The sequence below is a fragment of the Puccinia triticina genome, chromosome 10A, assembly GCF_026914185.1.
Source record: "Puccinia triticina chromosome 10A, complete sequence".
NCBI lineage: Eukaryota > Fungi > Basidiomycota > Pucciniomycetes > Pucciniales > Pucciniaceae > Puccinia > Puccinia triticina.
The window spans coordinates 5137450-5154461 of NC_070567.1; the positions used below are offsets into that span (position 1 = coordinate 5137450).

Consider the following 17012-nt stretch of genomic DNA (forward strand, 5'->3'; position numbering starts at 1 on the left):
TTTGAATCAATCATGTATGTAAATATACGGACCTACTTTGCACAGCAGCAAAAAACTCTTCGCGCACAGAATCAACTGTGCCCCGACGTCAAGCCCACTGTGCGCACAAGCCAAAAAATACTTCCCGCACAGCAACTTCCCCCAAAAGAAGGAGGGAGTTTTTCTGGATATTTTTTGATGGATCAAAAGAGGGGGTCTTACGTGCCCCCTCCAAAAAATTTTGGATTTTTTGGAGGTGTCCTCCATCATGTATTGTGTTTACCAATAATCTTGGACCCGGCGCTCTTTTTTTATGGATTTATGCAAGAGGATTTAAAAATTTGAAATTGTGTTTCTGCCTTGGATGTCTCACGGCCTCCATGTTCCCTGTCAGGTTGGAAAGCGGCCGGGTTCTTGGTTGGCCCCTCCATTGGAGCAGAGGGTGTAGAGTTTTGAACTTGAGAGACCAAAATGGGGTCTGAGAGGTGAAGCAAGAATATGGACAGTGAGATGGGGATTTCTCACTGGACCGGCTCAAAGGGCGTAAAAAGAAGGAGATGAACCGATGATTTTGATTCACATGTATCTAGCACCATATCAGTAGTCTATGTACATGTGGTCAAAATGTGGGTGAGAATAATAATGAATAAAAAGGAATATTGAATAAGAAACTTCTCAAACTCATTGTGACATGTCAAAAGGTACATTATTATCCCCATCAGAGAAGCGCGCAATCTAGAGGATAAGCAGTAACCTGGAAAGCTAATACATACTCTATTCTAATCAGGGATCAATGTCTACAAGATAGTAAGAGAGAAGCATGACCAAGGATAAAAGACAGACCACATAGAGAGGGGGCAACATAAGTGTTGGATAACTTTGATCTGAAAACAAGCCCATAGAGGAGGATAAAAGAGGATGGAATGGTGTGAGGAAAAAGTGTAGGGATTTTGGCGATGAGGAGAAACAAGACTGAAATTCAACAGAGGGCAATAAGTTGGAAAGTAGAGGGACGGGTCCCAGGGTCCACAAACTGCCCTGGCTCTGAATATGAGCTCGCATTTTCACTGGCTCTACTCCAACATCATCTACTGGAGAATGGTGGCTCCAAGGGTAATTTCCGGCGTCAGCCTTGTCTGACAGATGTCAGGATAAAACCCCGGAGAAAAAAAAACTGTATGTCTTATGTCAATACCAAGTCGAGGCAAAAGAGGTGCAAGCTTTTTGGTAAAGACAATAAATTGTTTTATAATATTAATCCAAGAAATAAGCTCCCCCTGCCCCAATAACCCACCCTGGGGAATTCTGACCTGCCAAAACTTAAGCGGTCGGGTATGCAGCCCCTCAAAAAGAAAGTTTGAGGGGCAGCAGCTCTGGCTAACTCCCAGCCGCCGTGTTGTGCCAATGGCCGGCACAGGCCATTGAGCGGATTTACACACTCCCTGATGACCGGCCAGCACAGATTACCGGTCATTGAGGGGATGATGTACTCCTCTCAATGGCCACTCGGTCATTGAGGGGATGATGTACTCCTCTCAATGGCCACTCTGTTGTGGTCATCAAGAGGAGTACAAACTTCCCTCAATGACCGGGTCCATTCCGGTCACAAGGGGATTGTTCACTACTCTCAACAACCAGAGAAACTGGGTCATCAAGGGGAGTACGTATTTACATACTCCTCTTGAGAATAACTGGAACATTCCAGTCATTGAGAGGAATACATCCTTCCCTCAATGACAGAGTCCGTTCTGGTCATTGAGGGGAGTGTTCACTCCTCTTAACAACTGGAGCAATTGGGTCACCAAGGGGGGTACGTACTCCTCTCAAGAATGACTGGAACGCTCCGTTCATTGAGGGGTGCATTTTACTCCTCTTGATGATTGGAGTAATTGGGTTACTGAGGGGAGGATGTACTCCTCTTGAGAATTTTCTGCTCATCAAGAGGAGTGAACACTCCCCTCAATTCAATGACCGGAAGGGACTCGGTCATCAAGGGAAGGATGTACTCCTCTCAATGACCGGAATGTTCCGGTCATTCTCTAGAGGAGTATGTAAATACGTACTCCCCTTGATGGCCCAGCTGCTCCGGTTGTCGAGAGGAGTGAACACTCCCCTTGTGACCGGAATGGACCCAATCATTGAGGGAAGTTTGTACTCCTCTTGATGACCGGAACTAGAGAATCTGCCGTTGGACCCGCGGCAGGTACCCGGCACCCGTCGGCAGGTACCTCCGGCACCCGCCCCGCACCCGCGCGCGGGTGCCGGGTGCGGGTACGGGTGCCTGTTTTTTGGGTAAAACGGGTGCGGCACCCGGGTACCTGCCCAGGTACCGCCCCAGCTCCCCCGGATGAGGCGGAGTTTGGGTCGTCCAGACGAAGAGGCTACAGCATAGCCTCGTCGTCCGGGAGGAATCCCTTCCGGGAGACGAGGCTGTTGTAGCGTCGTCGTCCGGGAGGGATCCCTTCAGTGAGACGAGGCTGTTGTAGCCTCGTCGTCCGGATCCCTCGCGGAGGACGAGGCTACAACAGCCTCGTCTCCCGGAAGGGATCCCTTGCGGACGAGGAGGCTGTATCTCGTCGTCCGCAAGTGAACCCTTGCGGACGACAAGATACAGCCTCGTCGTCCGCAAGAAATCACTTGCGAGCGACGAGGCTGTTGTAGCCTCGTCGTCCGCGGATCCCTTGCGAGCGACGAGGCTGTTGTAGCCTCGTCGTCCGCGGATCCCTTGCGAGCGACGAGGCTGTTGTAGCCTCGTCGTCCGCGGATCCCTTGCGGACGACAAGACTACAACAGCCTCGTCTCCCGGAAGGGATCCTTTCCGGCGGCACCCGCCGGTACACCGCCGGTACACCCGCGGCACCCGCCGGCAGGTGCCGGGTACGGGTGCGGGTGCCTGTTTTTCAGGTAAAACGGGTGCGGCACCCGGGTGCCGCTGGCACCCGGGTCCAACGGCAGATTCTCTAACCGGAACAGAGTGGCCATCAAGAGGAGTACATCATCCCCTCAATGACCGGTAATCTGTGCTGGCTGGTCATCAGGGAGTGTGTAAATCCGCTCAATGGCCTGTGCCGGCCATTGGCAGGGCACGGCGGCTGGGAGTTAGCCGGAGCTGCTGGCCTTCAATATTTCTTTTTGAGGGGCTGCATACCCGACCGCTTAAGTTTTGGCAGGTCAAAATTCCCCGGGGTGGGTTATTGGGGCAGGGGGAGCTTATTTCTTGGATTAATATTATAAAAAAAATTACATGATGGAGGACACCTCCACAGAATCCAAAATTTTTTGGAGGGGGCATGTCAGACCCCCTCTTTTAATCCAGAAAAACTCCCTCCTTCTTTTGGGGGAAGTTGCTGCGCGCAAAGTATTTTTTGGCTTGCACTTACAGCGGGCTCAACGTTGGGGGACAGTCAATTCTGTGCACAAAGAGTTTTTTGCTGCTGCGCAAAGTAGGTCCGGTAAAAATACACTTCTGCACTTTGCATCTCACTTTGACAACCTCTGGAGGGAACCAATTTTCTCAGCTTGTCATCAGAAATAAATGTGGTCATTGTGGATCTACTCACATTGCATGAACAGTTCACTAGTGTAAAATAATATATATCTACTAAGACTATGCATATATTGCTTGTTAACTTAACTAAGTCCCTCTATTGAAGGAGGGACGCCGCCCCGCAGCACTAAGTGGACCCTGTGGCCTGAGAGAATTAGCAACTTGGCATTTTTCAAGCCTGTGTAGCTTCATCAAATCACATTATGTGATTGAGTTGTAGGTGAACAAAAGATGCACAACATCAAGGAGAATCTTTCCACCTATTGGCCTATTTTTAGGGACATGTAATGACAGTCAAATGTCTTTTTTTGCAACTTCATTAGTTGGCTATATCCCGTATCACACATGTTGCACTGTACAGAATCTGAAATCCATGATGTTACAACTCTGATTGCAGCTCAACAAGAGGTGTTGAGGATGGAAAAAAATAGTAGAAAGATAACAATAGCTTGGGCCATCCCAGAAATGTAAACAATATCAAAAATGGTGCAGAGGCTCATGAGGGAGATTGATTCTAAAAAAGTCCCCACCAAAAGTCATAATTCTCTCAGGCCGTGGGGTCCACATAACACATAAGTGCCTCCTGCGGAGGTCGCTTTGCTCCCCCAAGGAGGAGGGAATTAGTTAAGTTAGATTGCTTGCTGCTTCTGGAGTATTGATGATTTATATGTAGTTACACCACCAGAGTAACAACAAGCTGGTTAAACAAAATGATGATATGGGATAAACTGGAAGTAGAAATCACAGCCACTCAGCCAAGAGCTGGGTCTAGATTCAAGCCAATGGCGGCTTCCGATGCACCATTATTTGCTGCTACAGACAAGATCTTATGCCCTAGGCTGGGATGCCGGTGAATAGAAGGCAAAAAGAGTCAAGTTATTTCGAACAACAGAGAGCTAAAAAGGAAAAAGAAGAGAAAAAAAAGAGGAAACAAGACTAGAAAGGAGAAAAAGAAAACATTACAGTGCTTACCTGGGATGCCGGTGAATAGAAGGCAAAAAGAGTGAAGAAAAGAAAGTTCACCGGCACCACAGGGAGGAGTCTTTTAGAGAAACAGAGAAATAGGATACAAGCATGAACTAAATAAATATGCTAATAGAGAAATAGAAACATAATCCATAACACAAGAGACACCAAAAGTTTTCAGCAAACATCAAGCTTTGGTTGGTAAGTTCGGGGTGCGTCAGGCGCAGATGAATATTCAAAACCTAACTTAACACAAGTCCCCCCTGGTGGGAGGCTCGCTGTGGCTGGCCGCAAAGCGGCCCCTCCCGCAGGGAGGGACTTGCACGTAATGTTGAAATTTTGGCTGGGAAAGAAATCACAATTGGCTGGAGGGAAAATATTAAGCCTCAGCCAGCCTCCCCCTCAGGTCCTATGGACCTGCCCCAGAGCCAAAAGATACTTCTGGACCTCAGCTTTCATTTGGCACCGGTCTCATCTCCTCAATACAAACCATTTGCACTGTACTAATGGTTTAAAAATAAAAAAACATGAAGAAATGTAAACTAAGGATGCGCAACCATCATGCCTGGTGGATCCTGGATCCGCAAACCCGCAGATCCTACACATGTAGTGTTGCATTTTGTTGCAGAAAGGAAATTCAATTGTGCATATTATCAGAAAATCCGAAAATGGATCTTCAGAGCAATGTAATATCCTTCAGGGTTCCTTTGACCTTCAAAACGGATTCCTTCAATCAGTTTTGGGTCTTTTTGCTCAAATTGCTGGGTGAGGGTGCGCATCAGCACTGTCAATGAAACTGTCTATTCAGTTTTTTTTGTACATGTTTTGCTGATTTTTAAATAATTATTTAGTGATTTGGGGGCTTCAGACATTAGGCGTAAGCCTCTCCTGCGGAGAGCCCTCCGGGCGGGGTCCCCCGGACCCTCCGTTCGAGAGGCTTAGTTAAGCTAGATTCAAAACGAGGAACGGAGTGGAACCGAGCCGGAGCATCACTCGATGCAAGTACAGACAGGCCGAATACTACAGCTCCACGCTACATACAGACTCGTCAGTTAAAGCCTCCTTCTTCCGAAATGCCTTATTCGCTATGTGTTCTGGGTAAGTTCCTTTCAATGGAGAGATCATGTCGTCCGATATGGAGGTCCTGTTTATGGATAGGGAAAATGCTTAAAAAAATACCGATCTAGGTTGTGGAACCATGGGCGTTGCCATCTTATCGGGAGTAATTGAATCGCTCAAAAAACCGCAGGACGTACAACCATCGTCGTCAGGCCCGCAAACCCCATCGGCTGAACCTGACGCTGATGTAGATGTGCTCCCGGAGGACTCCATCCCGAACCGTTTTATTACGTGCGTTTCGCGACCTGAATCAGCCCGGAAGTTGATAAAACGTTGGCTAGAGCTAGGTAGAGAAGATATTGAAGTCCGAGTCTCCGAAAATGTTCGCGGAGTGGCCGAATCCGATGTGATAATTCTCGGGTAGGTGCTTCGCTCATAAAACGCTTTTAAATATCTTATTTTGCTTTCGGAACGCATCACTAAACCACCACATTTGCTGGCAAGGAAGCTGCAAACCCCAGATGGCCGGGGACGTTTTGGGTGCACCCGGCATGCAGGAAGCATTGTCTAACAAACTGCTGATTTCCATCCTGGCCGGTACGACCACAAGTCAGCTTCGATCACTTGTACCGTCCAGTACTCGCGTCGTCAGAGCAATGCCAAACACTCCGTGTCAAGTAAGTCCTGGCCTTCCACAGTTTCGCAAGTTGGATTCAATCAGTCCTGATTTGGGACTTCAGATCCGAGAAGGAATGACGATCTTGTCAGCTCTATCCCCGGATTGTCCATTTACTTCTCAAACTCGGGCAATCCTTCTCGCATTGTTTACGCCCATCAGTCGCTGTCGATTTTTGGACGAGAAACACTTTGATGCCTGCACAGCTGTTTCTGCCTCCGGACCGGCTTTCTCATTGGTAATACTTGAAGCAATCGCCGATGGAGGAGTCATGATGGGTCTCCCCAGGGCTGAGGCATTGGAATTAGCTGCCCAAGGTACCGTTCCGTTTAACTCAGCTTTGAGGGTATCAGATTTAGTTGACTTGATCCATCGGGCGCCATCGTCGAAAGCCATGCAAGGCGCGGCACGAATGTCGCTACAAACAGGCTTACATCCGGCTGCCCTGAAGGACAGCGTGACAACCCCTGCTGGTTGTACCATTGCGGGCCTGTTGGCAATGGAGGATGGACGCATTCGTAGCACAATAGCTAGGGCAATCCAAACTGCCACATTACACGCCGCTGGCTTAGGAGGTGCCCCTAAACCACCTCTCAAGGACTGAATTTATTTGATCCTCGCCGCACTGCAACTGTTGATATTTCTTGATAGGTCTCCCTGCCGAATGTCCTTTGTTCACAGATTGCCTCATCCACTCATTTAGCACTATTCGCACTAACATCAATCTCACCGCAAGACGTGAGACGTGCAAGGTACCTCCAAGAAGGGTGTTAATTCAGTTCGAAAATTGCATGTTTCCTCGGCTTGCTAGGATTCCACTTTGCACGCCAAAAAAATGTTCGACTGAATCTCTGGGTCTGAGATCAAGCAATGAAGCTCTAGGCTTTGAAGCCAATGATGATTGAATTGCTATAAATATCCAAGACCAGTGGAATAGTGTCGAGGGCTCAGCATTAAATTTACAATATGGAAAGAAAGAGTGATAATAGCTTGCAAGTAGAAAGACGACCGGCAGGAGTTTTCCAAATTCCACAAGCCTTGGGACTTTATCCTGGATTTTCCAACCAACAAACTTTTGTTGGGATATGGCATTGGGTCCCGCCCGGGAACAGTGGAAGATCAATGTTCTGGTCCATTTGTAGACTCCGGTTGTTCCTCATGCCCTTGCCCTTGAGCCTGACGTGGCTTAGAGCGGGGTCTACCCAAACCTTGTAGATGAGATTACATTTTTAAATTCCCTGCTTTTACCAAACGCTCTCGTAAATTCCCTGCCGCATGGGAAACCTGTTGAAGCTGTGGCCTCCGAATCGGAGGGAGGAGGAAAGAGCACCCAAGGAGAAAAGCTCGGGGGCAAGAAGAGGGAACAAGAGACCCAGAAAGAGGGTCTAAACTGCTAGCTGTGAGAAGGAAAAAAGGCTTCTCACTACAGGAGACTCACTGGGTCTCAGGGAACAGCGCGCAGAGAACTGATGGTGTTTTGATTATCCAGATGAGCAGACTTTGTAGCTATTACAACTGAGGGACAAGTTGTGGGTAGAAGGTGAACAAGCATATTCATCTGGAGGGAGGAAGAAAGAGTGACAGATGTGTGAAAGGGAGAGAAATGGACCCTGGGCAGTTTCGGTTTCAACAAAACTTTCTCAGCCAAGCAGCCGGGGCAGACTAGCTTACGGGTGAGAATCCTGCTCGGCAAGCAAGTACACTTTGCACCAGCCGGCGCCTCCGGCTTCCCGCTGAGGTTTGTGAGGACAAATTGCGGTTGGGCAGTGGGTGAGCATTTATCAGCGCGCCAGAGAACAATGAGTTGAGATGTCTCCGCTTGCCAGGGAGGACCCTCAGTTGAGTGGGCCTAGGTTGATTTGCAAGGATGATTTCTGCCCACCAAGCAAGTGTAGGTTTTGTAGCTGCTCCGGCTAGCAAAGACAAGGTCATTGCGGATTCCTCCGCCTGTACCCGTGGCAAATAATCAGCCACGTTTGGCTGCCGTGTTATACATCATAAATGGTTGAATTTATGACACCGCAACCCAAAGTTTGCCCTCTGTTGCCACCAAAAATTTGAAACCCCCGGGGGTCGCGCGTCATAAATTCAACCATTTATGAAATATAACGCGGCAGCCAAACGGGGCCTCAATTGTTGCAATGACAAAGGAGCCCATCAACCAAATGTCAACAAGGTCACTCCTGGTCGCTTGCGCTGGGTAACAAGCAGCCATCTGTTTGCAGAATAATATGCAAGCTTGATACATATTAACCAGCTCATTAAACATTTGTCAGCTTGCACCCGCCCCAGATGATTGACTTCTGGTGATCTGAACTTTGAAGTTCTATAAAGCCCTTTCTTGTATGTACAGAAATTACATAGAAAATATGAATGTACAACTTTGAACCATTTGGGTGCTTTCCTTTCTACAACAGGTGTCTTTATGAATGGCGCCTGTGGCCTGTTGGTTTGTTGGTGTCCTTCTGATTGGCCAATGGCACAATTTATTGCACAAGTTGGTACAGCCAAAAAGGGCATGGTCATGCAGATGCTGTGTGTATGAATCCAAGTGATCAGTGTACTGGAGCAGAAGTTGCCTCTTGCCACATTAGGATTGAAACCTTTGAAGTCATTCACTACTTATATTTAAATAAGCTCCAGCCTCCCGGCCCTACACCCAACAGCATCCTATCAATATTTTACTGCATTTCTTTCCCATCAGTACCAGAGGCTTCCTCTGCTTCATCATGATATCCTCCAATCTTCACCTAGTCATTCTTTTTGTCTTCTTTGTGTCTATCCCTTTGTCATACTCATATCCTCAGACCCCCCAAACCCACCCTTCATCATCCATTCCAGTGGTTCTGTTGACACAACCAAAAGCTTTGGTTGGCGGCACTGCACCGGCCCGCACAATAGAAACTTCTAACAGAACCATTAGAGGTACCGGACTGATTGGTCCGCAAGGCAATCATCCAGATTGGTTCATGATTTCCCCTTGTCTTAATCTGCAAGCTGAATCACCAAGTTGGTTTGCATCTTTCCTAACCTTAGGTCCTACCGCAATGGAGAATACATTCCCGGCCAACAGGATCATTCTTGGTGAATCAGTATTTCTCTCTCTTCAAAATTCATGATGGAGTAGCACGTGTTGATACTGAAGAGATGCCGATGCTTTGTTTGCTACATTCATTGGTAGATTTCATTGTTATCTAGCTATATCCCTACGGGGACTATGTAGAGAATCTGCCGTTGGACCCGCGGCAGGTACCCGGCACCCGCTGGCAGGTACCTCCGGCACCCGCCCCGCACCCGCGCGCGGGTGCCGGGTGCGGGTACGGGTGCCTGTTTTTTGGGTAAAACGGGTGCGGCACCCGGGTACCTGCCCAGGTACCGCCCCAGCTCCCCCGGATGCGGCGGAGTTTGGGTCGTCCAGACGAAGAGGCTACAGCATAGCCTCGTCGTCCGGGAGGAATCCCTTCCGGGAGACGAGGCTGATGTAGCCTCGTCGTCCGGGAGGAATCCCTTCCGGGAGACGAGGCTGATGTAGCCTCGTCGTCCGGGAGGAATCTCTTCCGGGAGACGAGGCTGATGTAGCCTCGTCGTCCGGGAGGAATCCCTTCCGGGAGACGAGGCTGATGTAGCCTCGTCGTCCGGGAGGAATCCCTTCCGGGAGACGAGGCTGTTGTAGCCGTCGTCCGGGAGGAATCCCTTCCGGGAGACAAGGCTGTTGTAGCCGTCGTGCGGGAGGAATCCCTTCCGGGAGACGAGGCTGTTATAGCCTCGTCGTCTGGGAGGAATCCCTTCCGGGAGACGAGGCTGTTGTAGCGTGTCGTCCGGGAGGGATCCCTTCAGTGAGACGAGGCTGTTGTAGCCTCGTCGTCCGGATCCCCGCGGAGGACGAGGCTACAACAGCCTCGTCTCCCGGAAGGGATCCCTTGCGGACGAGCAGGCTGTATCTCGTCGTCCGCAAGGGATCACTTGCGAACGACGAGTTGTAGCCTCGTCGTCTCGTCGTCCGCAAGGGATCACTTGCGAGCGACGAGGCTGTTGTAGCCTCGTCGTCCGCGGATCCCTTGCGAGCGACGAGGCTGTTGTAGCCTCGTCGTCCGCGGATCCCTTGCGGACGACAAGACTACAACAGCCTCGTCTCCCGGAAGGGATCCTTTCCGGCGGCACCCGCCGGTACACCGCCGGTACACCCGCGGCACCCGCCGGCAGGTGCCGGGTACGGGTGCGGGTGCCTGTTTTTCAGGTAAAACGGGTGCCGCTGGCACCCGGGTCCAACGGCAGATTCTCTAGGACTATGCTAGTAAATGCCCAATAGCATTTCCTGAAGGCTTCACAATCTTGCAAAACTTTAGCGCCTGTGACATTGCCCGAGTGGAAAAAATGGTCCTTATGGAATATTCTATTGTTCTCAACATTGAAGCGAAACTGATTAGCAGACTTTCATTGGCACCTCTGTACTTTTCTGATCAGAAAAAAGTTGCCATTGTCTTCAAGGGCTTCTTGTGAGTAACCAGCCTCATCATTGGGCTCTTGTTTTTCTTACTGATCCTGATCTCTGTTCCTCCCCCCTACATGATTAAAATCCTTCCAAAGGGAATCTACTCCCACATTGGGCAAAACGTGCAAATCCATGGTAAAAAATCACAGTGGTATGTTAACTGCTTTGGAAACAATGTAAGTGAGGCACCTATGATACACTTAAAAATGATAGCGTATCAAGTATGCATTTACCCCGCAACCAGGAAAACTCTACATGCCTTGGAGATGGGTCAAGCACTGCCGATCACCTTTTCTACTTCACTCCGCTTGGCAATTGTGGTTACGTTATCCAGATAAAGTAAGCCAGTCAACCACCTGCCACCCTTCCACATAAAAACATGCTTATACAAGTCTTCTTGCTTTACAGGGATTCTAAGACTTCATCAATCTCACCTTGTTTTGTCTTTTGCAAGCCACCCCAGTTGTCTCAGGGGCTCAACGTCTTCTAATTTTTGTGAGTGTTGTGCTCTTTGATGCAAAATGTCCTTCTTTGTTGTTTGCACTCTATCCCAAGGACTCCAAGAAATTCCGGATTTTGAAAAAGTCTGGACTATGAGAGCCATCTGAGGAGATTTAGCCCGAAGCACAGACAGCAAATGTGACACATGTTGACATTTCTAACATTAAATTTACTTGTTGAGTGTTGGAGGTCTTTTCCATAGAAAACAGCATTGTCTCTCTGTATGCATTGAAAGGCTTCATTGTTTCTAACTATGTAGTACATATTCCACCTTGTGTAAAACTTCAATATGTATTTGTTTTCCAACAGGAAGAAAATAATAGAAGACAAGAATAGAAATAATGGAAATATGTCTATACTAAAGAATCAACATGACAGATGGCACTGCTAATAGGGGGGTTCACGATTGAATTTTACTAAACTTTGGAGGCAAATTTAAGGCCTTCATGAACAAAATTTTAAAATTTTTGGAAAATGCAAGTAGCAGGTGATACAGATTGATTGGTGCAACTTATCAATTTTTTTAAAAAAATTTCATAAACACTGCCGGCATAATTAGCTGGGCTGAGGTTATCCCAGTTAAACTAGGATGCACTCAACCAATTTAAATTTGGTTGATCTCAACTGATGAAATAAAAATCCAAGGGGCCCCCCTTGGTTTTATATTTCATTGGTTGAGATCAACCCATTTAAGATTGGTTGAGTGCATCCCAGTTAAACTGGGATGACTTCATCCTAGCCAAATATGCTGGCAGTGAAACACCTTAAAATGTGTCCCAAAGTTTTGTAAATTTCAATTGTGAGCCCCCCTAATATGGCGGCGTCATAAGAGTGAACAGAAACTTGAAACGTTACACTAACACCGACCGAAGCCGGTAACGTGAGTGAGAAGTAAGTGAACCTAGCTGGGTAAGCTAGGTATCAAGACCTTCTCCAGTTGTAACTCGTCCGGACCTTGACATAAGACCTATTGGGTCCTGTCTACTGTAGCCCGGCTACAACTGTCTGAAAATGGATCCGACACTGGCTCAGTCCCAGTGACGTACGGACTAAGGACGATGCTGTGTTTGCAAGCGCAAAATCTAAGCCCAAGGTGCTCGCAAACCATATTGGTTGCGTGCGAGCACCAGCAGATTTTTGTGCTACACATGGGCAGCCCCAAGCCGAGCTGTAATAATCAGCCTTGCTTTCCACACATTGACCCAATGAACTCTTCTTATTTCCCTCCGTCCCGGACGAGCTGGTAAATTCTTGTCGCATTGCGCCAAGGGGCCCGCGTCATTCGCATGGCCCCTGCCTGTCCCTACATCAATTACCAAGGGAGTTGACTTGGTACACGGCAGTTGTACGGATTAAGTTTTTGCCCGTCAAAACTGCCGTCAAAGACAAAACACCCGCCTGATTGACCGCCCACCTGTCGGCCTCCAGTCAGCCAGCAAAATGACCACCAAACTACCAACCAACCCGCCGGATTTTGCAGTCAGGTAAGTAACCCGTAACTTTACCCCAGCCAAATGGCCGGCAAAATTACCTGACCAACGATCCGCCGCCGGCCACAGCGTCAACATGCAGTCAACATTCACTAACAGCCTTCAGATTGGCAACGATGGGCAACCAACACCTCGACAACTCCTCCCGTTCGCTATGTAACCCAAAAAAAAGGGCAGAGGGGGCCAAGACAAAGTCCGCCCATCAGAGGGACACATCACTCTTGGCCCTCACCCATCCACCTGCCTCATTTTTTCTAAGTCCGCTCATTGGATCACCACCACCCTCCATCTCCCCCACCCTCACCAACCCACATACGTGTCCCTCTGCGCCTGCCTCCTCCTTGCCCGGCCCACACCCCATCCACAGCACGCCCACCTCCACATTGTATCCTCCATTGAGCTCTGCACCTCGCTTGGCTCCATCGGCTCCTTCCAAGCCTTGTTCCCCTGACTATTGCTCCTCCTTGCCTGCTTGAATTGCTTTGTCCTCTCCTGTCCCATCCCACCTCCCTTGTCCCGCTTCTCCTCTTTGCATGGCTCTCCCCTCCCCTTTTCTGGCTCAGAAAATCTGGTAGGTGGGCGATGGACGGACGGGATTCTCTGTGATGTGGAAATGCGGTCACTGATTGCACAGTATGGGCCCAATCCAGCGGCGGCAGATACAACGGCGCTTCTTGACAGAGAATCTGCGGCCACCGAGCAGGCTCGCCTGGGGCTGGGAGCCAATGCAGTGCCAGAATGGACGACTCGCTCCATCACCGGGCCAACTTCCCCTCCAACCTTGCAATCTCCTGCGAGCGCCGGCCAGGCCGGGAGGACTTGTGCGCCAAGCAGAACCACTTTGGCGACAACCTGGCCGCATTCGGGATTGCTGCCAAAACTTGGGACGCCTCCTTTGCGCCTCTTGACTACTTGCTCCCGCCCAGGAACACCGACTGTCTGCGCAGGAGACCAAGAATGGAGAAACTGAAATTGGTACTTGGCACCATCACCGTCCAGGTTGGTACTTCAAACTGGAACCCATCCTATTGAGATCTGGCCCTGTAGGACCCTGGGAACTGTTTTGACAGCAGCATCAATGTTCCAACAGGCAGAGAAAGGATCTTGATGACGATGATTGAAGCAAGACCTATCTGCTCCGGACCACCCGCCATCCCTCAACGATTCACCTATAAGACAAAAGTCTTTGAGAGGGTTTGAGGGTGCTGTTAGACACAAGCGGACAAGCGGACAGCGGTGGACAACGGCACAAGACAAACCTTTGAGAGGGTTTGAGGGTGCTGTTAGACACAAGCGGACAAGCGGACAGCGGTAGATAACGGCACAAGACAAACCTAGACGGTAGTCAAACGTGATCAGCTTAGCAAAGTGAGAGTTGAGCAAATGTTGATTTGGTTCATTACTAGCACACCTTTGAGAGGGTTTGAGGGTGCTGTTAGACACAAGCAGACAAGCGGACAGCGGTGGATAACGGCACAAGACAAACCTAGAGAATGAGCAGTAAAGATGAGACCAAGGAAACAATGATGAGAAAAGATGGAAACGGAAACAGACCTAGACGTCAGTCGAACGTGATCAGCTTAGCGAAGTGAGAGTTGAGCAAATGTTGATTTGGTTAGAGAACCGTTACAAAGGATGTGGTAGCGGTATAAGAACTAATCAACTAGGTTTAAAACTCAAACGGAAAGCGGAACAAAGTGCGACTATCACGGAATATGCAAAATGAAACATGAACTAGACTATGCATATGGAATACCGTCTAATATCACCTGGATCTCCAATCAACCATCTTGAAATTGCACAGTATGGGCCCGATCCAGCGGCGGCCGATACGACGGCGCTTCTCAACAGAGAAGCTGCTCTCTCAATCTAGCAACATGGCCCCCTGCTCTCTCACTCTAGTATGGCCCCCGATACTTCACCATTCTCTCATCTCATCTTTTGCCCTTCTCTAGCCAGCCTTGAAAGCAGAACAAACAAACAAAAAAAGAGATAAAAAAACTTTAAAATTCAATAAAAACAAAAAAAAGTGCCCAGGTGGCCGTAAAGCCAAAGTGAGCGTGTCTTGTGAGTTGACCCGAGTATGTCTGCCAAAAGGGATCGGAGAGCTGTGAGCAGCAGTGGATCTGGAAGTGAGCGTGGTTTTGGGCTCGGGGTGATGTGATCAGCCGGCAATTGTGGTCAAACAGTGAGCAAACGGCCCTGATCAATTTTGTAGGGGGGCTCGGGTTCGATGGCAAATTGCCGCTGGGGTCGAGCCACCCTTACTTTTGCCAGCCGCTTGCCCAATTGCGCATTGGCGGGGGTGCCGCCAAGTTCGGCGGTCCGCTTGACGGTTGACCGGAGGCCGGCATCTGAACGGTCAAGAATGGCTGGGGCGCGTCCGTCAAATTGACGACCGGACTTTGGGCGCTTTGATGGCGATGTGCAACTGCCATGTACATATACACTTTACTCGACCGCGCTTCATCCTGATTCACCTCAGGGGTGCGATGGTGGGTGTGTGATGGTTATAAAAGGTTGGGTTCTCCTCTTCTGCATAGAGCTCTGAAACCAGTTCCTTCTCCTGATTTCTTTTTGTGAGAGGCCGGGCTCTGGATGATTCCTTCATTGCAGGGGAGCGAGTGAGGAACGAACAGTTCCCCCCTGTCCATGGAGGCGACATGAGCGGACAAGGCCTGGGCGTACCTGAGGGGGGACGAGCGCCGAGGGAGTGCCGAGTCATGCACATTGACGAACTCCAACCACGAGGGGCATATAAGTATGATCCCTCGGTGCGAGGAGCGCCTATCCCCCAGCGCTCTTTCTCCCCACCATCGCCCAGAGCCAGTCACTCGAGACGCTCTCCTTTTTTCTCACAAATCCGATCTCTTCTTAGCTCTTCGTGTCCTTTCTTCCTTAGATCTGAGTGTGGTTTCCCTTCCAAGCTTCCGAGCTCTTTGTGTGATTGTATTCTTCCAGCGATCAACTCGTCCTTTCGTAGTATCTTCGCACTTTCGCCTTTATTTTTATCTCGCGCTAATCTTCACGTCCTCTCTCGATAACCGTTTGAAGCCCCAAGTCGGCACCAAGGTCTTCTCGCAGAACTTCAAATTGGTAAGATTTACTCATAGTTACTATACATTTTGAATACGACGTGAACCAAGCTATTTCGATGCTACAATCCGCGTACACCTTCATCTACTTCTATATATACATATACAGCTAAAACGCTGTCGATATCTTTCCTTAAAACGCGTGACCACAAGCACATCAGCTTCCTATCCGCTTAAACTTATACCCATGGCTTTTCGTACGGCCTTTTATTTTTGGCTCGCCGACAGATAATCTCTGATTCGAAGACACTTGACTCTGCCATTCCGATTGCGAGAACCAAGCTCTTGTAAGCTCCAAACCGCATGATAATTTGTCTAAGCTCATCAGCTCTCATCCATTTAAGCTGACACAAGCATTTGGCACACGTTTCTGCTCAATCATTTAGACTGCTAACTCAAAACACTTGGCGCTGTCACTCCGATTGCGCGAATCAAGCTCTAGTAAGCTCCTATCCGCAATGGAATATATCTGATGTTCGGAAACTGAATAGTTATTATATCTGTTAACTATCTTAACGCCTTTTCATAGAAAGTCAGAGTTTTCAGAAGTGAAGGATTTCGTCACGCGTACAGAGAAAGCACATACTGGTGGCAATTTTTAGACGCACTAAACGAATTTTCGTTTCGGTGGTTTTCCCTTGTTGCGTACAAATATTTTTATAAAAGTATGCATCTCCCTCGTTTCGCGCCAATTTTGATGAGACACAGTTGCATGTGTCTAACTCTCATTGACATTCATGTTGTTGTCTTAACATTCAAATTGTTTATTTAGAACATGGGAGTGCAATCAGCTACGGCACGGGCGGCTCCTCGTAGCGCGAGCATGAACCCTGGTTCAGACAAAGCTGTAGTAGCAGACGCTTTGACTCCAGGCGCATTTTTAACGCCTGGCGAGGCCTCTCGAGGTAACGAGGTCGGTCAACCTTTGCAGGAGAGATCCGGTGAGGAGACAGCCCAGGAAATCCTGGTTGCTGAAAATGAAGCCGGCACTGGTTTAGAGTCCGTGATTACCATGCCAAATCTATCGAAAGATGTTGTTAACCAGATTTTGAAATCCACGAACGTCCCACCACCTGCGATATCAGTGTCAGACGATTTAGAGGAGGAGAGGACCCATATTTGGGCTAAAATCTTAGAAGCGCAATCGGCAGGCGATATAATCTTGACCAAACATTTGATGATTGTGTGGTCTTCGCTCGATGAGGCG

The 17012-nt window shown here is 48.9% G+C and overlaps 2 protein-coding genes across 2 annotated transcripts; both read left to right on the plus strand.

Annotated features, from left to right (window-relative positions):
* Positions 1 to 5565: 5565 nt before the first annotated feature.
* Positions 5566 to 6831, plus strand: PtA15_10A517 (uncharacterized protein; the record flags this gene model as incomplete). The annotated part of the gene is made up of 5 exons (XM_053160701.1): positions 5566 to 5590; positions 5680 to 5971; positions 6060 to 6228; positions 6292 to 6544; positions 6620 to 6831. 5 exons carry the CDS (start codon positions 5566 to 5568, stop codon positions 6829 to 6831), a joined length of 951 nt encoding a protein of 316 aa, XP_053024649.1.
* A 6617-nt stretch (positions 6832 to 13448) lies between these two features.
* PtA15_10A518 (uncharacterized protein) lies at positions 13449 to 16621 on the plus strand (the record flags this gene model as incomplete). The annotated part of the gene is made up of 6 exons (XM_053160702.1): positions 13449 to 13709; positions 15672 to 15806; positions 16034 to 16092; positions 16192 to 16246; positions 16335 to 16353; positions 16578 to 16621. The coding sequence occupies 6 exons, from the start codon at positions 13449 to 13451 to the stop codon at positions 16619 to 16621; spliced, it is 573 nt and encodes a 190-aa protein (XP_053024650.1).
* Positions 16622 to 17012: the final 391 nt, after the last annotated feature.